This window comes from Taudactylus pleione, unplaced genomic scaffold (assembly GCF_031769625.1).
Source record: "Taudactylus pleione unplaced genomic scaffold, aTauple2 ptg000019l, whole genome shotgun sequence".
In the NCBI taxonomy this organism is placed as follows: Eukaryota; Metazoa; Chordata; class Amphibia; order Anura; family Myobatrachidae; genus Taudactylus; species Taudactylus pleione.
The window spans coordinates 8,449,963-8,475,356 of NW_028284421.1; the positions used below are offsets into that span (position 1 = coordinate 8,449,963).

The 25,394-nt window shown below is 40.9% G+C and overlaps 1 protein-coding gene across 2 annotated transcripts in view; it reads left to right on the forward strand.

The window, feature by feature from the left end:
- Window positions 1-9,235, forward strand: part of LOC148540319 (neuronal acetylcholine receptor subunit alpha-7) — a 252,249-nt gene extending 243,014 nt beyond the window's left edge. For both annotated transcript variants that reach the window (XM_088443254.1, XM_088443263.1), the window contains 3 exons: window positions 1,252-1,338; window positions 1,785-1,894; window positions 7,322-9,235. In XM_088443254.1, coding sequence (XP_088299380.1) covers window positions 1,252-1,338; window positions 1,785-1,894; window positions 7,322-7,846 — 722 coding nt within the window. In that variant the 3' untranslated portion in view covers window positions 7,847-9,235. The remainder of the gene's footprint in view (window positions 1-1,251; window positions 1,339-1,784; window positions 1,895-7,321) is intronic.
- Window positions 9,236-25,394: the final 16,159 nt, after the last annotated feature.

Below are 25,394 nucleotides of genomic sequence, written 5' to 3' on the forward strand. Positions count from 1 at the left end.
TCAGAATTTATTGCAGGGTCTGTTGTCTATGTGGAGTTGGAATTATAGGAAATATAGGAATTATAGCATCAAATCTTTATCTTTTAGCAGTTATAATTACTGTAGGTACCGCCTATAGATGACATCTGGACACACATATGAATGTAATTCTCTTTAATACCAACGCATAAGCACAAAATATGGAGCATTACATCACAAAAGTGTATACAGTTTGTTGAATGACCATAAATGAATGAGATAATGCGATGGAAGCACTAACTTCAAGACTCTCTATGATGTGGACATATGGCTAGTGATGTAAAACATTGAAATAAATAAGTTAAAACATATATTATCCCCTAGACTTGTGCTGGAAGCCCAAGTACCTGAGTTCCCCTGGTGAAATAAAAATCTTGGTTTACATGCCGAACCACCTGTGAGTTTGTGGTGGTGGAATGAAATGGCTCGCAGGCTAGTGCTAGGATCTCTCACCAGTCTTACCTGATGAGAGGTGGGGTATAAACTTAGTTTAACATTAACTCTATCACTTCCCTATTTTAAATTCTATCTTCAAAACCAAGAAGGGCAGATGTATGGGTGATGTGAAAGCATCCCCAATATTTGTGCTGGCACTATATCTATGCAGTCATTAACTCCATATAACTTTTAAATATTGGTTCTAATGTTTGGGTCATGTTATCTAAATACACATGTAGCATAAACTATGTTACATATCTGTGTCAATAATAATCTTACTGACATTTGTGTAACAAAAGGTCAATCAAAACTGCATCTTCTCTTTTCATCAAAAGTATTCCACAGCATACGTATCTTGCTTGGGGCCCTTGATTCATTATATCCAACATATTCCAGTCATGTAAAAAAGGAAAATAAAGCAAGTAAAAAAGTATTATAGTATTTTGATCTGCTGTAATCCACATGTAATTGTTGATATTCTGAGAACAGAGACATTCCTCTTTGTTCTGATTAAACAATCTAAGGAGTGGTAGGAAAAAAATAATGGAGATGGTGGGAACTTCAAGAACTGATGATGAATCACATACATGAGAAGAGGTGGTACCATTTTTTTAATTTTTTTTCAAAAACTCTGGTTGAAACTTTCAGTCTGAACTGAGTAAAGAATGAAATGTTAAATAATTCAGTGAACTACTGTATGGAATGATTATCACCAAAAGTGCAGAATTTCAGCATCTACTATGTATATGTTATGCATTTTTTTCTCACTGTCTATTTCACCCTATTTTGTTTTAGGTATAACTGTACTGTTGTCTCTTACTGTGTTCATGCTGCTGGTCGCTGAGATAATGCCAGCCACATCTGATTCAGTCCCATTAATAGGTAAAGTTTGACTACTCTTGCAATGAAGTTGCTTAAGTCTGTATTGTACATATGAAGCGGATTCAATAATTTAATTTATGCTCAGCTGTCATACTGTACATTATAGCATATTAAGTTTAGTAATTAGCTATCACCAAAGGAGAAGCCACTGTGTTAATGCATGAATGAAACGTACTTCTTTAACATTGACAACTTACGTTGTCCTGATTCGTAAATTATGTAATTACTGTATAGAACTGTTCTTGTCTGTAGTTAAAGCTTTTTTCCACTGCTTGATTTAACTGGATGCACTCAGGCAACAACTATCAAGCTCCCACTCATTGGCTATCATTTTTATATTAGGAATGGTTTGCACAGCTACAGTATGTTCTGATACAATATACATATCTTAACCTCCCAGCCTATGTACTGATTCTGGTCTTCCAATGTTACATTCTGTTTTGCAGCCCAGTACTTTGCAAGTACAATGATTATCGTGGGTCTTTCCGTGGTCGTAACAGTCATTGTCCTTCAGTATCATCATCATGATCCACATGGAGGCAAAATGCCAAAATGGGTAAATTCTCCATTTGCAGACTATTGTAATAATTTTATAATGTAGCTCCATGCATGAAATGCATACATCATATATTCCTCTCCAGTACTTCATTATGATCATTCACTTAGGATCCTTTAAAAATAAATAAGAAACTTATGTTTGCTGCTTGCAAACCAGGAATATTTTATACACCAGTGAGAAACGCTTTCCTCCTGATGTGTACTGAAATTGCCTCATGTGTAGTGGCTGTAGCATACAGCGTGGGGCTACAGTATTCTTAAAGCTCATGTGGTTGGAAGTGCAATTAAAAATGACTTGCTTACAAACTGGAAGGAAAAGCAGCATGTGCAAGATAATTTCAACTAGAACAGTATAATTTAAACTATCTTGCATTCTGTTCATGTATGAAAACATTTCTATATACATTTGTAAACGGTGTAACTAAATATATTACAAAGACCATAACAGTGAAAAGACGTTGTTTCTATTTCACAGTATGGAAATAAATACCATGTCAGGAGCAGTTTACATGTAATTTTTAGGGCTGCTCGACTAATTCCTAGTGCAATAACTATTAATTAGCTTTTGTTCATTTTTATTTTCTGGGTTTAGATACTATAGGGCCTACCACAAAAGTTAGTGCTTAATAACTGAAGCATTAGTTATGTAATTTTGTTGTATGTTCATACTTGCTGACATTCTGGTTGCCCCCTATGGGAAGGGAAAGCCAGGTCGGTATAGCGGGGGCCGTGGCTTGGCATAGGCTGGCGTGACCAGGGACATTACCCAGCATTAGGGGCAGAGCAGGGCGTGGCTGCATGATTGTGTCATCGTGGCCCCTCCCCCGCTACACAATGCTGAGATTGCCGACATTGTGAAGCAGGGGACGGGGCCATGGTCAATGCGAATCGCGTCATTGGCCCCACTGCTGTGGCAGACTTGCCAGCTTTTCCAGGCAGCTGACGATTTTCAGGAGCCTCCTGGCCTTTCCAGGAGAGTAGGCAAGTATGTGTATGTATCTATTTTGTACAGTACGGTGCTATTTAACCCTTGTAGCACCATATACATAATGTAAACAAAATGATAATAGTGCTACTCTAGTGAGATAAATATTATATTGAATATTAACTCATTAATTTTGTAATGTTTATCAAGTCAGAACTATGAGGCTCTAGTACTAGGACTAGTTTATTCTATGTTCCCTGGGCAAATGTTCCATATTCACTTTCCTAAAACCAGCCCAGCTATTTTCACATCTTACAGTATATTTAGTTTGAAGCCATTCAGGCTTTACATATATTAAGACACCTCTGTAACTTGTAAGTTCAAGCCAGTGGCGTAAGTTCATCCCAGACGCCCGGAGGCGAGTTATAATTAGGTGCCCCCCCCCCTCACAGCCGCTGACACTGTACTGTAGCAATGCGCATGCAGACAGGCTATAGATAGATGAAGGCAGCAGCTGATGGTATGACATGGAGCTCTCCATTAGTGTATGGTGGCTTCTCAGGTGCCATGTATTGGGCGGCCATGACGGTACACTCCGGGTACATAGTTACAGTCCTAAGTGGGGTGAATATATAGTGGGCAATGGAGGAAGTGCCCCCTTCAGTGCTGGAGCCCGGCGGCAGGCGCCTCCATTGTCTCCCATAGTTCTGCCCCTGGTTCAAGCGATGCAGTTAACTTTTATTTTATGCAGATCCCTTATACTTCGTTTTCATTTGTGAAATGCTTTGACTTTGACTAACTTAAATATTCATATTATTCTGTAACTCAGAACAAGTTATTTAATCTTGTTATTTGATTTCAATTTAATTTGATCACTGTAACTGCACATGGTGGTCATGGCAAGGCTTCTTGCATACAGTATATGCCACCACAGCAGATTCTAAATAAAAGGGTTATATTACAGTCACATTACAAACAGAACAATTGAGAGTCTAAAATGACTTCTAAAAATGATAGAGATTTGTTTCAAACTTTGCAATAAGAATACTAATAGCAGTTTTCCTCACTGCTATGCTATGGAAGAAATGTACATAATTGGGTAAAGTGTTGCGCAAACGGCCATAAAGGTGATCTCCATATTTTGAGAATTGTTTTGTCTGGATTGATTTGTTTATTTCTGTTGCCCTTAGATACAACAGCAGATCTGATGTGTACTGTAGATGAAATTGCATTCAGTGTACAGGCTTAAATGTACAATGAAAATGGTCAAATCTTCCTAAACAATAGGATTCTCTGAAGAATTCTTCGCAGTTTAAAAAAAAATTCAAGCTCAGAGTAATAGCAATAGACATTAGCACTGGTGTTCATTTTTGCTTTCTATACGGCATGGTACAGTGCAGTGCCAAATCAAATACATCTTGGGAACATACTAATTGTCAGGGAGACTTCCTGAAATAGTAGCAATCTCTCTGACTCCCTGAAGAGTCTAATAATCTCCCTGATTGTACCTTACCGCCACAATGGAGCTGTTATATAAAAGAAAAAACAGAGATATATACATTCAAATGGGATAATTAGTATAATTTCCCTGCAATGGTAATAAGGCACAATGATCCCTATGGCTACAGGCATTTTCTGAAAAATATCAGTGTGTTTTCATCAACAAGTAGATCATTTACATTTGAATGTACATCAGTTTTATGGCACGCATCCTCAGATGGAGCAGTACACGTCCACTTTACTGCCGCGCTCATGTATGTTGCTTTCACATCTACCTGACATGCTTTTTCAAAAGTAGGCAAGTATGCTTGGAAATCGTGTTTAATATCTCCTGGCCAGGTTTAACGCAAAGAAAGCAGATTCTCGCTAAAACAAAACATCTTATCAATACAAAAACTGGCAATGTGGCATACAATTAGTTATATCACTATAAACTCGTCTACTTATTTACATTCAAGTCTTTGTTAGATTGTCAGGTTATAAATATTCATTTTATATACAACTTTCACTTATACTGAAATTTTTGTAATTTGAAAACTACTATTGCACTTACTGATTCTCATTCAGGGCTTGAATTACAATATTCTAGACTTACATCTAGGGACTCAAATCTGTAGTTATAGGTGCCACATTTCTGTGTTTACTGATTTTGACATATTGTTGGCTAGTGTCTCCTTACACCTAGAGAGGCAGAACGAGGTGGGCAAGCATAGGCAGGTCTAAATAAGGCATGTTCTTGTTATTGTGGCACAATTAGATGTGGACGTTCCATCAGAGATGCTTTATGGGGGCATAATTCTTATGGTTACTCGACAGCTGGTGCACCAAAATACAATGTTGGTGATTATAGATGTGGAGATGTGTGTATTTAATTTCAATTTTTGTGGAAAATGCCACTTTCACATTTATTAATCTCAAGATACTTGTTACACCTGACGTATGTCTAGCACAAATACTACTGATGTTTATCTGGACACATCCTGAGACGTGTCTGACTCGGCATACTGTACAGTATGCTATATGCATTATATGTGCAGGTTTTCCTACATACTATATGTTCACAGTGCATAGGAGTCCATCTCTAAATGAGTCCTTGTGAGCTTATCTTCATGTGGCGGAAATAAAGATATGGCAGTTATTATCAAGTTGATGATTATTTCCATATTTTTAGTTTAGTAATAAAAATCTAAAGATATGAAGTAGATCCACATGTATAACAAAAGCAAAGTGGTATTGTCTCCTCCTTTGAATAAAGGAACTAATAGTAGTGTGTTTTCCTCCATGGCATTTATTGTCACACTAGGCTTAAGAGGTGCACCTGCATATGCTGCTCATGTAGTTAATGCTGTATTAGGCTTGCATTTGCAGCTCTCTGATTGCTTACTCCATAGGAAACAGTTATGTTTATCTTAAGGCTGGATGCCATTTACCATTCATGCACAGTGCAGTAAAATAGATTTTTGCAGCCTTAATTCAAATTACACCCAACTCCAAGTCAGGAACCTAAGTGTTTTAAAATACAACATGCATGTTGTTCAATTTTGCTATAGTTTTAAAAAATACTGCAAATACAACTTCACCTTGTGGGTGCAGGAACAAAAACACTGTTAGAACTGAATAATAAAATGTTTGTTCCTCAACAATGACATCAGTAATGTGCCTATGCATGACGCTCTCCGGCTGCTGACCTTAACTTCATTAAGCTTTGCATTCTCAAGGGCTAATTCGCCTTGTGTTCTAAAGATAAAACACTAACTCTAATGTTTATTTTCAGCCTTGCAGAAATATTTTCTTTTATTTCAAATATTCCATGGCACAGTATTGAAAATGTTGCTCATCTCTACCATAATTAGAATAATGTGAATTAAGTATAAAACTGAGCAAATACAGACTGGGTGCTGGGCATATGTTTGGGTGCATATAGTAGCTTACTGTCAACCTAACCTAGTAAATAGGTTATATTCTCATTTTACTTATTCAATTCTAAATTTATAATGTAGTCTTTTTGACAGCAATGTAATTTAGTAGTTTAAATAAGTCAAATCTTATATTAATAGGATTATTGTTACTATTCTGATCATACGAGCAGTAAACCATAAACATACTGTATATACTAATGTAAATTATCTTATAACTGGGGTGACCATATGTGATCTTTTTGTAGATGTTGTTGGGGCTTATATAATAGGTTGTGAGCTACAGCCACTGCGGGAACTCCTGAAAGTCTTCCTAATTTTTTAAAGCGGCAATCATTTTAGAGGCAAAACAAGCTAGTTTTGCTTTTAAAATGATTGCCGCCTTAAATATATACGGGAAGACTAGTAGGAGTACCTGCAGTGGCGGCAGCTTGCAGCCTATTACAGAAGCCCCCAACAACTCTCAACACAACTACTGATAGCCAAGATGGGTAAAGGGGTGCAGGAGGAGTATTCTGTGCAAGCTGAAATCTGTGCCTATTACTGTGGGCGCAACTAATAGGTTTAGAATCACTGAAAGAGGTTCGAAGAGTGAATGGAGTCAAGGGGCAGAGGATCGAAAGATGAAGTGCAGGTGTAGTTGGTGAACAAGAGTTGTAGGTAATGAGAACAGGAGGGAAGAGGGCCCTGCTCTTTAGAGCTTACAATCTAGAGCAAAAGGAGCAGACAGACTGTTGACACATGGTATGCTTTCAAGAATGGGTGGGTTTTCAATTACTGTTTTCAACTGTTCAGGCTGGGGGACAGCTTGATAGAATAAAGGAGATCATTCCAGTGGTGGGTGGCAACACAGGAGAAAACTTGGATTCGGGAGAGTGATGTGGTAAAAAGAGCGTAGGAAAGCTGCAGTCCATTCTTTTGTGTACAAATTTTAATGAAGTCTACGCTAAAGTTAATGAATCTAAAAATTGAGTTCATAATTCAATTACTATAGTACATGCATTAAACATTGCTATGAACACTGTTAAAACAATATCTGTGATACCTGATTGTAAAATGTTTAAATTTTTCTCTATTTGCTTAGACACGGATAATTCTATTAAACTGGTGTGCTTGGTTTCTGAGAATGAAGAGACCTGGTGAAGACAAGGTCAGGCCTGTATGCCAGCATGATAATAAACAACGGCGCTGTAGTATGACAAGCATTGAAGTTAATACCGTCAGTGGTCAGCAGTCCAGCAATGGGAACATGCTATATATTGGCTTCCGTGGTCTGGAAGGCATCCATTGCACACCTACCACTGACTCTGGAGTAATATGTGGCAGGATGACCTGTTCCCCATCGCATGATGAAAACCTTATTCACCACCCACGCCATTCAGAGGGAGACCATGATTTAGGCAAGATTTTGGAAGAGCTGCGTTATATTGCTAACAGGTTCAGAGACCAGGATGAGGATGAGTCAATATGCAATGAATGGAAGTTTGCAGCATCTGTGGTGGATCGGTTGTGCCTAATGGCATTTTCTGTGTTCACTATCATATGTACTATAGGAATTTTAATGTCTGCTCCAAATTTTGTAGAAGCGGTGTCTAAAGATTTTGCTTAACTTCAATTTGTACAGTAAATGTATCTTTTGGAGATGTGTTTTGAACCAGACTGGACCTTTTCTATACAATCCTTGCTCAGAAAGATCACATGCTCATGTTGGGAGCATGCATGACTTGTATTGGTGCCAGCTAACTTTAAACTGTATAGTTTATTTATATTTTGTAAGTATTATGTTCAAGTTTAATAACGTTATTTTATTACCTTAGAGTACCTATGACTTTTTTTCACTTATACACGTACAATACATGCATTGTCCATTAAGGTTGATATTAGGCTTACAGTACATAATACAAAATATGTCCTCATAGAACATGTCAGTATTAAAGTTTTATTATTCTCCTTATTACCTGAGCACAGTGTTATATAAATTACCAAGAAAGGAGAGATAAATTGGCCAATATAAAAAAAAGTTTATCTATTTTTATATATTTGAATTTGTGAAATGAATAGAATGGTTATAGCAAAAGTAATGCTCTAAGGGTTCATTTGCAGTAGCCAGACACTTCTTTTGTTAGGTGGGGCTCAAATGTTTCTGCATGTGCACTGCACACACTTATACAGATCTTACATTACATCATATATAAATCTGTACTGTAGCTGTCTGAGATGCCAACAGGTAATGAGGGGCGAGGGACTGGGGCAGCTGCCCAGGGCATGTGATCGAGGGGACGGCATGTTGGATGTCCAACTGCAACCTGGATATGTACGCCCCCCATGTCTTCCTGCTCCCAAGGTTTTCCTGGTGCTTGTTGTGTGAAGCCAGGAAGTCCTATGCACTAAAGGCGGGGCACAGAGGTGCCCAGCTAAGCCACTGTGAGATGGTATTACAACCCTTTTGCAAGGTGATTGCGTAGGCTTTGCTTACCATTACTATAGTCAGAATGGTGCAAAGTCATGCATAAGCACATCCTACCTCTATTCCTTTGCACATCATTAAATCATTTGTAATGTAGTACTTATGTTGTTACTGCTTAGTTGACTCTTCAGTTCACATTAAATCATGTGAGGTAGGAGTGCAAGAGAGAGGTTTATCTGTCATGTATCAGGTATTTTAACCTTTTATTTGAAGTGCTAGAAACAGCAAGCGATTTGAATGCATGCACATCAGTATGCAATAAAATAGCACTTCATAGGCAAACGCAGGGGGGGTTTCCGTCTCCCTAGCACACACCATGACCACAATAGAAATAGTAATATAATAGGATGTTACTAGTGTTGCATGTTCTTCTCAGTATCACAAATGAAATGATTAGCACCAACTGTGGATCTTTTAAAATGCATCAGCCAGTAATAAATTTACCTGTACACCAACTAGGAGATGTGGAAAACATGCACTGTTAGTGGTGCACTGCTATAGACCATCAATAGGATTAATAATTAATACTGTATAATATGTGTACATATACAGTCAGGTGCATAAATATTGGGACAGTGACAGAATTGTCATATTTTGGCCTCAATTCACCACCACAATGGCTTTAAAATGAAACAAACAAGATGTGCTTTATTTATTTATTTATTTATGCACCTGACTGTATGTCCAGGACAGTGTTAAGTTCTTCTGCTGCTCCCTCAGACTCCCGGACTTGCTCCCATGCTCTGGAATGGTGCCCACATCTGAAAAAAAACATTCTAGTCAGACCTACTGCCGTATCTAATGACTTACTGTGATCGCTGGTCCTGTATATGCTGGAATTATGCAACACAATATACTTTGTATATAACATATTAAAGCTAGATAAGTGCTAATTATGCCTTCTTCATGGACTGACCACACTCACTCTAAAATCAAGCATTTGGAAACCCTCCTCTAGAAATCTGCGTTTGCCACTGCACTTTGGGAGAAAGTGTAAGAGAATAAATTAGCTTAAAAAAAAATTCTACCACTTGCATATAAAAAAGTGCCATCAGGTTTACATTGTCTACTCCATCTTTATTTACTTGTACATCTGTAGTTTTGGTACTGAGCATTTCCAATGTGCCATATGCAATACATGTGCAATTTAACAACGAGTACCCCATCCACACTTTATACTGCAAAACTCTGTGCATGGGATTGCTTAATGGATCCAAAAACTGAAAAAAAAAACAGAAGAGCAATAATATCACAAACATTCAACTGCGGCTTTAATTTTGCTCTGTGACTGCCCATTGTAAATGATCCGCCGTTTTGTATTAAACCGTATTTCCAAAATTCACTTCGGATTAAAATGTGTCTTTCAGCAATAGCTTTACAAACTGTTTGCAATTATTTTTGAAGACTGTTAAAATAATAAAGTGAATCATTATGATGTCTCAAGTTACTATGGGAATGGGTATGAAATACCAGCAGTCGGGATGCCTCCTGTAAAAAATTCCGACAGCGGCATCCCGATGGTCGGTATCCCGACAGGGGTGGGCTTAGTGGCATCCTGTCCGCCGGTCTCCTAACTACATCCCGTTTTCCATAATTGTTGCAAAATGTGCAATACGGCAATGAACTGCTATTAATACGATGGTGTCAGAGCAAATTGTTTACTTGGTTATATCTGTGTTGTGTACAGTATAATTGCTTTTTTATGCAAATCACAAATTATTTTAAGACACAAATGGATGTTTTTTTATTTTTATTTTTAACAGCCACTTTTACTCATAAATATATGTGCATCTCACAACAATTGTTTTATTTATTTGCATATGTAAAATTCATGTGAAATACAATGACAGAAATACATATAATACTAATATATAATGTTTAATTTCATTTTTTAGCCACTGCATTATATAGGGTTCTTTAACTTCACATATCTCTAAAGGTTGTACGGTACCTTAAGCCAAACAAAAAAAAACGATATACGGATTTCAGTTTAAGAAACACTTAAACCTGATGGATATTTGATCTGGCCTTTAAATGGTGATTGTGTCACTCGGGAGTCCTATCTGTTAGAGCAATCACTAAATGGGGAAAAGGGTGGTTTATTTTCAAGCTTAGTTCAAGCAATAGGCTATACGTTCTTGACAGACATTTTATTTCGGAAATACTATTTATACTGTATATATATTGGGTAATTAGGTATGTTTCGCATTGCATCTGGTGCTTGTCACTTTTTAAAAAAATGATGTAATTTGTTAAATGAACCACTGATATTGCTTCATATGTTTCAGCATTAATGTCTCAGCTGACATATGTTCCAGATGTACTATGGGAGCACATTGTACTGCATTTGTATAGACACGGGTGTAAGTTGGAGAAGTAGATGTCTATAACCTGTTACAGCTGTGTTACTCCAAATCCCACAAAGTCATAGGCTTCTGTTCTGCATCCTTCTGTTGGTACAAAACACATGCTGCTTTTACGCTCATACTGTAATTTAGGCTTTGCCTGGAAAAGCATTCTCCAGTCTGTCATTTGGATGATTGAGACAATTTACTAATAAAATAAAAAGTTTATGTTACTGAAGGAGTAGTTGATTATGACCATTCACCATTAGTGGGTAAATAAAGTAATACTTTAGAATGCATAGGATGAATTAAAAGATATACTAAGAATGAGTTATGTAACAATAATGAGTTTTTATATGGAGATCAAATGGTCTTTTAGTTTTTTTGTAGTAGATTTTTTATCATTTCTATTATGAAACAATATTTTGTGTATTTGGGATTAATTTACAAAGCAGTTGCAATAAACAATGGCAATATTTGAAAGACAAGAATGGTTTCTGAAAATGGACGACTCATGAAAAGAAGTTAATAACAGCTGTCTTTATAAGGTCATTTCCAAAAACTGGAAAACTGCAGTGCAATTGCCACTCTGTGATGTTGTGATGTTGTGCAACTGTTTTGTGGAAGTGAACCTAGGATCCTGGGTAAATGCATTCTTAGGTGGGCCATGATAGCAGTATTTGCAGGATGCAGAAATTGCCTGCTGATGGTAGGAAATGTTCAAACTAGAGGTGTGAGCGGACCCCCGTGTTTTGGTTTTGGATCTGGATTCATCTTCGTGTTATGGTTTAGCAAAACCTTCCTCGAGTGTTTTGGTTTTGGATTAAAATCATTAAAAATTTATAAAAATCAATAAAAACAGCTAAAATGTCCAAATCTAAAACCTGAGTTTGGTTTTTATATCCGAGAACTGAACCGGCATAAGATCCGAACCGGGACTCAGGTTCGACCTGGGACCCAAAGTGTATCCCAACCTTGAGCCAGGTCTACTCAGAACCCCTAAATTCGGATGTGTTCAGATTTTAGAAATTCGTACCCGCACATCTCTCGTTTCTCAGTAAGCACAGTTAAGACTCATGATTGTGCCTAGTTTTGCATTGAAAAGTGCAAACAACATCTCATTTAATGGAACATTACTTAAATAAGGTGGAGGAGAAAGCATATTTAGATGAATGGTGCATGATTTGTGGTATGCTGTACAAAGTTTTCATAGGCAAACACAGAGGGATTTTCCAGTTGCCTGGAAACCCCCCTCCAGACCAGTGGATCACCTCAAGACCACAATAATACAAATTTACTACAGCTGCAGCCACAACATGCAGTATACAGAACTGTGTCAAAATGAGTACTCCATTAGTGCCTAGACCAGAATATATCCTGTTTAATTCTAATTATGCCCCCTAAATGGGATGGCCACACTCTAAAATTCTGTATATGGAAACCCCCCTCTAGAAATCCTGCATTTGCCCCTGGTTTTCTTCACACAGTGACATAAATGCTCCACCATCTCAAATGTTCTGCAGATGTTGCTTCACATCTATATTTATTTATAGGATTAAATTTGCACCTCTGCATAAAACTTAATATACAAATGTACTCCAACTAGAGATGTGCGGTGACCACCGTGTTTTGGTTTTGGATCGGGATTAACTTTTGTGTTTGGGTTTTGCAAATCCACCATCATGTGTTTTGGTTTTGGCTCTGTATTTCTTTTCAAAAATTGATAAAAACTGCTAAAATCACAAAATGTGGGCTTTTTTTGTTCCTACAGTATTATTAACCTCAATAACTTAATTTCCAATAATTTCCAGTAAATTTTGACCACCTCACAGCTTGCAATATTGTTTTCATCCAGTTTAGGCTAAAAGGTTGCACCAAGCTAACTGGCTGACTAAGCTAAGCGGCAGCAGTGGGCGGCACAAACATGGCGGTTCAACTTCCAACATGGCACATCAGGAAAGAAAAGTTTTACTTAATCAAGAGGCCAGAGGGAGATGGAGTATGTATGTTGTTGAAGGCAGGGAGAGGAAGGGTTGATTTGTAGTAAATTTAATTAATTTTTTTTATATCGACACAAATTTAAGAGGGAGGAGGGGAAAGGAGGGGAGAGCAAGGGTGAACAACATGTCCCATGCTTTGCACACAAAATCAACTTGGTGGTTCAGGATATTTTTAAAATTAAAGGAGCATGCAGGAGATGCTGTCTGCGGCCATAAACATTTCTGGACATTTTCGGCATTCAGCAGCCTCATGTCAAAGATTTTCAGCAACTGTGGCAGTTCAACTTCCAGCATGGCATATCATGAAACAAATGTTTTTATTAATCAAGAGGCCTAAGGGAGGGAGTATGTATGTAGTTGAAGGCAGGGAAATTAATTGTTGCTTAGTAGTAAATTTAATTTGTTTTGTACTCTGAAAAAAATTTATGAGGGAGGAGAGGCATTTCCAATAAATATTTTACTAATTCATATCAGTCATTGCACCAACTGAGCTCCTTGGAGATTCTGATTTGTATTTTTTTTTAAATGAAAGGGGCATGCAGGAGATACTGTCTGTGGCCATAAAAATTACTGGACAATTTTATCATTCATCAACTGCATGTAGAAGATTTCAGCGGCTGTGGCAGTTCAATTACCAACATGGCACATCTAGGAAAGAGAATGGCACTGCAGTGGCAGAGAGGATGGCAGTTTAATAAACTATAACAATAATGTTTGTCATCTACACAAAAAGACAGTCAGCAATGCCCCAAACAGTGCATAATGAAAATAAAAGAGGTGCAAGTTGGAATTGTACTTGGGCCCTCCCACCGACGGGAGTAATGCCAGTGTTGTACCTGGCCATTTTAATTCTTGAACAGCTGGAAGAACAATTAATGTGGCAGTGCACAAAATGGATGCTCTTAACAGGAAGGGGCAGTGGGATTGTTAAAGTCAGGCACTAAACATCTCTCATCATTGTGCTTCTGGGATTATGTATTAGAAAGCTGGCAGGGGAGGAGTGAGAACATCTCTAGATACCATCACAAAATAGCCTCTCCATTTGGTGCTTGAGTTGCATCTGACCATACATGGCTGTTATGATCAAGGAAAGCCAAGCACACCAGGTTGGTATCTACAAATTAGGGGTGAGCGGGTTCAGATTTCTGAAATCCGAACCCCCCCGAGCCCCACTGATCCGAGTCGTATCCGAGTCAGGCTCGACTTTTCCTGCCTGACTCAGATCTGAAATCGAGGCAAAATGTCATCATCCCGCCTTCCGGGTCTCGCGGGTTTTGAGATTCTATATAAGGTACCCGTGTCGGCGCCATTTTCTCACTCGGCTGTGGACAGTGAAAAGGGAGGGTGGGAGTTAGGGCTGGCTGGGCTGTGTAGTGTAGTGTTGTGCTGTGCTGCGCTGTGCTGCTGTTGTCCATAGGGGCTGTGTCCACTCCTCCAAAGTTCATAGGGGCTGGCTGTGTTGTGCTTTGCTGCTGTTGTCCATAGGGGCTGTGTCCACTCCTCCAAAGTCCATAGGGGCTGGCTGTGCTGTGCTGTGCTGCTGTTGTCCATAGGGGCTGTGTCCACTCCTCCAAAGTCCATAGTGGCTGGCTGGACTGTGTTGTGCAGTCAGTTGTCCATGGGGGCTGTGTCCACTCCAAAGTCCTGTGCAGTGTCCCAGTCCTAAAGGGGTGCTGTAGTGTTGTCCAGGGGGTGCTCTGTCCATCAGGGGTGCTCCCCCCAAGTGCAAAAAAAATAAATATTTTTTCTGTGTTTGTGAATTGTGTGAGCAGTAGTAGCACGCGCATCAACAAAGTAGTGCCAAGCATGCGCCTGTGTCATAAGTAAAGGGCCGGCTGGCTTAACCGTTAAAGGGTGCTGTAACCCCCAAAGTGCACTCCAAACAAAATAAAAAAATATTTTCTGTGTTTGTGAATTGTGTGCACTGTGGCTGCACGTGTATCAAAAAAGGAGCAGCGCCAAGCGTGCGCCTGTGTCCCATAAGTAAAGGACCAGCTGGCTTGTCCGTTAAAGGGTGCTGTAACCCCCAAAGGGCACTCCAAACAAAATAAAAAAATATATTTTTTTGTGTTTGTGAATTGTGTGCACTGTGGCTGCACGTGCATCAACAAAGGAGCAGTGCCAAGCATGCGCCTGTGTCCCATAAGTAAAGGGCCGGCTGGCTTGTCTGTTAAAGGGTGCTGTAACCCCCAAAGGGCTCTCCAAACAAAATAAAAAAACATTTTCTTTGTTTGTGAATTGTGTGCACTGTGGCTGCGCGTGCATCAACAAAGGAGCAGCGCCAAGCGTGCATCTGTCTGTTAAAGGGTGATGTAACCCCCAAAGTGCACTCCAGCAAAAATAAAACATTTTCTTCTGTGTTTGTGAATTGTCTGCACTGTACGAGCATTCTCAAAGCAGCAGCGCCAAGCGTGCATCTGTCTTTTAAAAGGTGGTGTAACCCCCAAAGTGCACTCCACAAAGAATAAAAAATTCTTCTTTTTTTTTCTGTCTTTGTGAATTGTGTGGGCTGTAGCTGCACGTGCATCAACAAAGGAGCAGCGCCAAGCGTGCGCCTGTGTCCCATAAGTAAAGAGCCGGCTGGCTCATTTCTTAAAGGGTGGTGTAACCCACAAAGTGCACTAGCCTCCAACAAAAATAAAAAATTATTTTCTGTGTTTGTGTGCGCCTTAGCCACACGTATATATCAATATAACATAAATGGAGGACCAAACTTTCTCTGATAAAAATAAAATAGGGAAAGATCAAGAACCACTTCCTCCTAGTGCTGAAGCTGCTGCCACTAGTCATGACATAGACGATAACATGCCATCAACGTCGTCTGCCAAGGCCGATGCCCAATGTCATAGTAGAGGGCACATACAATCCCAAATGACAAAGTTCAGGAAAATGACCTTGAAAAAAACATTTAAATCATCTGAGGAGAAACGTAAACTTGCCAATATGCCATTTATGACACGGAGTGGCAAAGAACGGCTAAGGTCTTTCCCTATGTTCATGACTAGTGGTTCAGCGTCACATGATGATGGAAGCCCTCCTCCTGCTAAAAGAATCAAATGAGTTAAGCTGGCAAAAGCACAGCGAAGAACTGTGCATTCTAAGAATATATCACAAATCCCCAAGGAGAGTCCAAGTGTGGTGGCGGTTGCGATGCCTGACCTTCCCAGCACTGGACGGGAAGAGGTGGCTCTTTCCACCATTTGCATGCCCCCTGCAAGTGCTGAAAGGAGCACCCACAGTCCACTTGCTGATATGCAAATTGAAGATGTCACTGTTGAAGTACAACAGTATGAGGATACTGGTGTAGCTGGCGCTGAGGAGGAAGTTGGCGAAGAGGATTCTGATGGTGATGTGGTTTGTTTAAATCAGGCTCCGGGGGAGACAGTTGTTGTCCGTGGGATGAAAAAGCCCATCATGGTCATGCCTGGGCAGAAGACCAAACATTCCACTTCTTTGGTCTGGCAATATTTCTATCCAAATCCGGACAACAACTGTCTTGCCATATGTACCATATGTAAAGGTGAAATAAGTAGGGGTAGGGACGTTAACCACCTAGGAACATCCTCCCTTATACGGCACTTGCAGTGCATTCATAAAAAGTTACTGTCAAGTTCTGAAACTTTGGCCAAGACCGTAACCAGTCCAGGGACACCTAAATCCCGTTGTCCTGTTGTATCCAAGCGCCTGCAAACCACACCGTCAACTCCTTCCTCATCAATTTCCTCCTTAGTCAGGATCGGAAGTAGTCCTGCAGGCCATGTCACTGGCATGACTGACTTTCCTATCCGGGATTCCTCCAGAGGATCCTGCATTGCTACACCTCCTGCTACCGCTGCTGCTGTTGCTGCTGCTGGGAGTCGTTCATCATCCCAGAGAGGAAGTAGGAACACCACTACTTTTACTAAACAATTGACCCTCCAACAGTACTTAGCGAGGAGGATGAAGTACGACAGCAGTCATCCTGAGGCAAAACGTATAACTGAGGCCTTGACTGCTATGTTGGTGTTAGACGTGCATCTGGTATCTGCCATTAATGCAGTGGGATTTAGACAATTGATGAAGGTAGTGTGTCCCCGGTTCCAAATCCTGTCTAGATTCCACTTCACTAGGCAGGCGATACCGAGACTGTACAGAAACGCCAGAAAAAGTGTCCTCAGTGTCCTGAAAAATGCAGTTGTACCCAATGTCCACTTAACCACGGACATGTGGACAAGTGGAACAGGGCAGACTAAGGACTATATGACTGTGACAGCCCACTGGGTAGATGTATCACCTTACGCAGCAACAACAGCAGCATCACCAGTAGCAGCATCTCAGAAACGCCAGCTCATTCCAAGGCAGGCTACGCTGTGTATCACTGGTTTCAATAAGAGGCACACCGCTGACAACCATTTAGAGAAACTGAGGTAAATCATCGCCCAGTGGCTTACCCCACTTAGACTCTCCTGGGGATTTGTGATATCTGACAACGCCACCAATATTGTGCGGGCATTACATCTGGGCAAATTCCAGCACGTCCCATGTTTTGCTCACACAATAAACTTGGTGGTGCAGAATTTTCTGAAAAGCAACTGGGGCGTGCAGGAGACGCTTTGGGTGACCGAAAAATTTCTGGCCACTTTCACCATTCAGTGACTGCGGGCCGAAGACTGGAGCACCAGCAAACACTCTTGAACTTGCCCCGCCATCACCTGAAGCAAGAGGTTGTGACGCGGTGGAACTCAACCCTCTATATGCTTCAGAGGATGGAGGAGCAGCAAAAGGCCATTCAAGCCTATACATCCACCTATGACATAGGCAAAGGAGGGGGTATGCACCTGACTCAAGCGCAGTGGAGAATGATTTCCGTGTTGTGCAAGATTCTCCAGCCCTTCGAACTTGCCACACGTGAAGTCAGTTCAGACACTGCCAGCTTGAGTCAGGTCATTCCCCTCATCAGGCTTTTGCAGAAGCAGCTGGAGAAAGTGAAGGAGGAGCTAATAGGGAGCGATTCCGCTTGGCATGTGGGACTTGTGGATGAAGCCCTTCATTCGCTTTGCCAGGATTCCAGGGTGGTCAATCTGTTGAAATCAGACCACTACATTTTGGCCACCATGCTTGATCTTTGGTTTAAAGCCTATGTGGTGTCTCTCTTTCCAGCCGACACAAGCCTGCAGAGGTGCAAAGACCTGCTGGTGAAAACACTGTCAGCTGAAGCGGAAGGTGACACATCAACAGCTCCTTCTTCATTTTCTCCCGCAACTGGGGCTGCCAGGAAAAAACTTAGGTATCCTAATCAACCCGCTGGCGGTGATGCAGGTCAGGCAGGACCAAGTTTGGACATCTGGTCTGGACTGAAGGACCTGGCAACAATTTCTGACATGTCTACTGTCACTGCATATTACTGTCACCATTGACAGAATGGTGGAGGATTATATCGGTGACAGCATCCAATTAGGCATATCAGACAATCCGTACCTGTACTGGCAGGAAAAACAGTCAATTTGGAGGCCCCTGTACAAACTGGCTCTATTTTACCTGAGTTGCCCCCCCTCCAGTGTGTACTCTGAAAGAGTGTTTAGTGCAGCCGGGAACCTTGTCAGCGAAAAGCATAGGAGGTTGCTTCCACAAAATGTGGAGAAGATGATGTTCATAAAAATGAATTATCAACTCTTCCAGGGAGACCAGCCTCCAGAACGTACAGAGCGACCTGTGGTGGTGGATTCCAGCAGGAACGAGTTAATAGTCTGTGAGGATGAGGATGTAGACAACACTGAAGAGGGTGAGGAATCGGTGGATGAGGAGGATGAGGACGACATCTTGCCTCCGTAGAGCCAGTTTGTGCAGGGACAGATTAATTGTCAGCTTGTTTTGTGGGGGCCCAAATGAACCAATCATTTCAGCCACAGTCGTGTGGCAGACCCTGGCGCTGAAATGATTGGTTTGTTAAAGTGTGCATGTCCGGTTTATACAATATAAGGGTGGGTGGGAGGGCCCAAGGACAATTCCATCTTGCACCTCTTTTTTTTCTTTGCATTATGTACTGTTTGGGGCCTAGTTTTTCAAACTGCCATCCTGTCTGCCACTGCAGTGCCACTCCTAGATGGGCCACGTGTTTGTGCCGCCCACTCGTGTCGATTAGCATAGCCTTTTGGACATAAAAACACTATTGTGAGGTGTGAGGTGTTCAGAATAGACTGGAAATGAGTGGAAATTAAGGTTATTGAGGTTAATAATAGCATAGGTGCAGAAAAAACCAACACATTCTGTGATTTTAGCTGTTTTTATTCTTTTTTAAAAAAAAATACAGATCCAAAACACAAAACCCAGAACCCAAAACACGGAAGGGTGGTTTTGGCAAAACCAATCCAGATTCAAAACACGAAGAAAGATCCAGATCCAAAACCAAAACACAAAACACAAAAAGTGGCCGGTGCACACCTCTACTACAAATCAAGGTTGAAAAAGGCAAAAGAGTATTTTGCAAATAAAAACATTTGCCATACAGCAGTGGTATACAGGATGGCAGTTTAATAAACTATAAAATTAAAAATGTCAGTCAGCATTGCCCCAAACAGTGCATAATGCAAAGAGGTGCAAGATGGAATTGCCCCCAACCCACAATTCTGTTGTATATATTAAACAGGACATGCACAGTTTAACAAACCAATCACTTCAGCCACAGGGACTTCCACTTGTGGCTGAAGTGATTGGTTTGTTTGGGCCCCCACAAAACAAGTTTCCAATGAACAGCTGACATTGCTGACAATGATCTCTACGTACTCAAAGTGGCTCTACAAAGGCAAGTTCTCAGAGGTTTGAGAGGGAACAAAGTCATAAATACAGGCCTTTTGATGCCACTGTGTGTGGTGAATGGCATGTTGGCAACTTTATTTTTTTCTGCACTAAACTTTCCCTTTATTAGAAGTGTTTATTTCTTTACCGCTGTAAAAAAATGTTTTTAGGATTTTAGATGTCCTAACTGAAAGCCTCTATACCTTTAAGCAACGGCTTTAGTAGATGACGTTGTAGCAGTATTGTCATGATGACTGCTGATAACAGCAGCTGCAGCGCTAGTGCTTGGTTGCTGCTCCTGCTCTACTTTTGATTGATTGTCAGGTTCCATATGGATGTCTGATTTTTTTTTCACACAAAACAAACCTGTGCCCACTGACTGTGACACACTGCGTGGTAGCCTTTGCTCTACAGACCATTACTGACTGTTATATCTCACACAGAAAGTATCACGGCCTGAGTTTTATCACTCACAAAATAATATTTTTTTTATAAAAAAAGAAAGTGCCCAACTACTGCGTCACACAGCGTGATAGCTCTAGATCTACTAATTGTTACTGTCTGTGTGAGCTATACCATTCAGCATCACATACTGAATTTGATCACAAACAAAAGATTTGACTGCGACACACTGCGTGGTAGCCCTTGATCTACTGAATGTTACTGTTCTATCCCACACAGACCATATCATGGCCTAAATTTTATCACACAGAATTTTCTTTAATAGAAAAGAAAGCGCCCACCGACTCCGACACACTGCGTAGTAGCTGTTAATCTACTGACTGTTACTGACTGTTGTATCTCACACAGACAGTGTCACTGTCAGAATTTTATCATACACAAAATATATATATATTTTTAAAAGAATGTGCCCACCGACATCTACTGACCATTACTGACTGTTATATCTCACACAGACAGTATCACAGCCTTAATTTTATCACACAAAATATTATTATTTTTTTTAATAAAAGAAAAAAATGTGCCCACCAACTGCGACACATTGCGTGGTAGCCCTTGATCTATTACTATTAATGACTGTTATATCTCACAGACAGTATCACGTACTGATTTTTATCCGACACAAAACAATTAAAGAAAAAATAAAACATAGAATGTGCCCACCGACTGCGACACACTGCGTGGTTGCCCTTAATCTTTGACCGTTACTGACTATTATATCTTACACAGACAGTATCACTACCTGAATTTTATAATACACAAAATTATTTTGTTTTATAAAAAGAAAGTGCCCACATACTGCGACACACTGCATAGTAGCCTTTAATCTACTGAACGTTACTGACTGTTATATCTCACACAGACAGTATCACTGCCTGAATTTTATCATACACAAAATATTTTCTTTTTATAAAAAAAGAAAGTGCATTCAACTGCGACACACTGTGTAGTAGCCTTTGATCTACTGACTGTTATATCTCACAGGGACACTATTACGGCCTGAATTTTATCACAAACAAAACATTTTTTTTTCTATAAAACAAACAATGTGTTAGTCGACTGCGACACACTGCCTGGTAGCCCTTGATCTACTGACCATTACTGACTGTTATATCTAGGGGTGAGTGGGTTCGGATTTTTGAAATCCGAACCCCCCTGAGCCCCCCCTGATCCGAGACCGATCCGAGTCAGGCTCGACTTTTCCCGCCTGACTCGGATCTGAAATCGAGGCAAAACGTCATCATCCCGCCTTCCGGGTCTCGCGGGTTTTAGATCCTATATAAGGTACCCGCGTCCGCGCCATTTTCTCACTTGGCTGTGGACAGTGAAGAGGGAGGGTGGGAGTTAGGGCTGGCTGGGCTGTGTAGTGTAGTGCAGAGTAGTGTTGTGCTGTGCTGTGCTGCGCTGTGCTGCTGTTGTCCATAGGGGCTGTGTCCACTACTTCAAAGTCCATAGGGGCTGGCTGTGTTGTGCTGTGCTGCTGTTGTCCATAGGGGCTGTGTCCACTACTTCAAAGTCCATAGGGGCTGGCTGGACTGTGTTGTGCAGTCAGTTGTCCATAGGTGCTGTGTCCACTCCAAAGTCCTGTGCAGTGTCCCAGTCCTAAAGGGGTGCTGTAGTGTTGTCCAGGGGGTGCTCTGTCCGTCAGGGGTGCTCCACCCCAAGTGCTAAAAAAAAAAATATTTTTTCTGTGTTTGTGAATTGTGTGCGCAGTAGTAGCACGTGCATCCACAAAGTAGTGCCAAGCGTGCGCCTGTGTCATAAGTAAAGGGCCGGCTTGCTTGACCGTTAAAGGGTGCTGTAACCCCTAAAGTACACTCCAAACCAAATAAAAAAATATTTTCTGTGTTTGTGAATTGTGTGCACTGTGGCTGCACGTGCATCAACAAAGGAGCAGCGCCAAGCGTGCGCCTGTGTCCCATAAGTAAAGAGCCGGCTGGCTCATTTCTTAAAGGGTGGTGTAACCCCCAAACTGCACTACTCTCCAGCAAAAATAAAAAATTATTTTCTGTGTTTGTGTGCGCCTTAGCCGCACGTATATATCAATATAACATAAATGGAGGACCAAACTTTCTCCGATAAAAATAAAATAGGGAAAGATCAAGAACCACTTCCTCCTAGTGCTGTTGCTGCTGCTGGGAGTTGTTCATCATCCCAGAGAGGAAGTAGGAACACCACTACTTTTACTAAACAATTGACCCTCCAACAGTCTCTAGCGATGAGGATGAAGTACGACAGCAGTCATCCTGAAGCAAAACGTATAACTGAGGCCTTGACTGCTATATTGGTGTTAGACGTGCGTCCGGTATCCGCCATTAGTGCAGTGGGATTTAGACAATTGATGGAGGTAGTGTGTCCCCGGTTCCAAATCCTGTCTAGATTCCACCTGCATCCTCAAAGCAGCAGTGACAAGCGTGCGTCTGTCTGTTAAAGGGTGGTGTAACCCTCAAAGTGCGCTCCACAAACAATAAAAAAATTCTTCTTTTTTTTTTCTCTTTGTGAAATGTGTGGGCTGTAGCCACACCTGCATCCTTAAAGCAGCAGCGACAAGCGTGCGTCTGTCTGTTAAAGGGTGGTGTAACCCTCAAAGTGCTCCAAAAAATAAAAAACTTTTTTTTTATGTGTATGTGACTTGTGTGCGATGTAGCCGCATGTGCATCAACACAGTAGCACTGCCAAGCGTGCGCCTGTGTCATAAGTCAAGGGCCGGTTTGGACATCTGGTCCGGACTGAAGGACGTGCCAACAATTTCTGACAAGTCTACTGTCACTGCATATGATACTGTCCTCAACGCAGCAGCGACAAGCGTGCGTCTGTCTGTTAAAGGGTGGTGTAACCCTCAAAGTGCGCTCCACAAACAATAAAAACATTCTTCTTTTTTTTTCTGTCTTTGTGAAATGTGTGGGCTGTAGCCGCACCTGCATCCTTAAAGCAGCAGCGACAAGCGTGCGTCTGTCTGTTAAAGGGTGGTGTAACCCTCAAAGTGCGCTCCACAAACAATAAAAAATTCTTTTTTTTTCTCTCTTTGTGAATTGTGTGGGCTGTAGCCACACTTGCATCCTCAAAGCAGCAGCGACAAGCGTGCGTCTGTCTGTTAAAGGGTGGTGTAACCCTCAAAGTGCGCTCCACAAACAATAAAAAAATTCTTCTTTTTTTTTCTGTCTTTGTGAAATGTGTGGGCTGTAGCCGCACCTGCATCCTTAAAGCAGCAGCGACAAGCGTGCATCTGTATGTTAAAGGATTACATCGGTGACAGCATCCAAGTAGGCATGTCAGACAGTTCGTACCTGTACTGGCAGGAAAAAGAAGCAATTTGGAGGTCCCTGTACAAACTGGCTCTATTTTACCTGAGTTGCCCCCACTCCAGTGTGTACTCTGAAAGAGTGTTTAGTGCAGCCGGGAACCTTGTCAGCGAAAGGCGTAGGAGGTTGCTTCTACAAAATGTGGAGAAGATGATGTTCATAAAATGAATTATCAGCTCTTCCAGGGAGACCAGCCTCCAGAACGTACAGAGGGACCTGTGGTTGTGGATTCCAGCGGGGACGAATTAATACTCTGTGAGGATGAGGATGTACACAACACTGAAGAGGGTGAAGAATCGGTGGATGAGGAGGATGAGGACGACATCTTGCCTCCGTAGAGCCAGTTTGTGCAGGGACAGATTAATTGCCAGCTTGTTTTGTGGGGGCCCAAACGAACCAATCATTTCAGCCACAGTCGTGTGGAAGACCCTGGCGCTGAAATGTTTGGTTTGTTAAAGTGTGCATGTCCTGTTTATACAACATAAGGGTGGGTGGGAGGGCCCAAGGACAATTCCATCTTGCACCTCTTTTTTTTCTTTGAATTATGTACTGTTTGGGGCCTAGTTTTTCAAACTGCCATCCTGTCTGCCACTGCAGTGTCACTCCTGGATGGACCACGTGTTTGTGCCGCCCACTCATATCTCTTAGCATAGTCATCCAGCTACCTCGGTGCAAACTTTTGGATATAAAAACACTATTGTGAGGTGTGAGGTGTTCAGAATAGACTGGAAATGAGTGGAAATTAAGGTTATTGAGGTTAATAATAGCATAGGAGCAGAAAAACCCACAAATTCTGTGATTTTAGCTGTTTTTATGCTTTTTAAAAAAAAAATACAGATCCAAAACACAAAACCCAGAACCCAAAACACGGAAGGGTGGTTTTGGCAAAACCAATCCAGATCCAAAACATGAAGAAAGATCCAGATCCAAAACCAAAACACCAAATACGAAAAGTGGCTGGTGCACACCCCTAGTTATATCTCACACAGGCAGTATCACGGCCTTAATTTTATCACACAAAAAATTTATATTTTTTTAAGAAAAAGAAAAAATGTGTCCAGCGACTGCGATACACTGCATAGTGGCCCTTGATCTACTTACCGTTACAGACTTATACGAATCTCATACAGACGGCCTGAATTTTATCACAAACAAAATATATATATATATATATTTTTTAAAAGAAAGTGCCCACCAACTGCGACACACTGCATAGTGGTTTTTGATCTGTTATATCTCACAGGGACACTATCACGACCTGTATTTTATCATAAAAAACAAAAAAAATATTAAAACAAGGAATGTGTCCACCGACTGCGACACACTGCGTGGTAGCCCTTGATCTACTGACCGTTACTGACTGTTATATCTCACACAGACAGTATCACGTACTGATTATTATCACACACAACATAATTTGTTTATATAAAACAAAGAATGTGCCCACCGACTGCGACACATTGCATAGTAGCCCTTTGATCTACTGACCGCTACTGACTGTTATATCTCACACAGACAGTATCGTGGCCTGAATTTTATCACAAACAAAATTATTTTTTGTATAACAGGAAAGTGTCCACTGACTGTAACACACTGTGTAGTAGCCCTTCAGTGGCAAACACAGGATTTCTAGAGGGGGGTTTCCAAATGCTTGATTTTAAAGCGAGTATAGCCAGTCCATGAAGAGGGTAGAATTAGCACTTAACCACCTTTAGTATGCATCATACAAAGTATATTATGTGTCATAATTCCAGCATATAGAGGACCAGCAATCACAGTAAGCCATTAAATGCGGCAATAGGGCCAT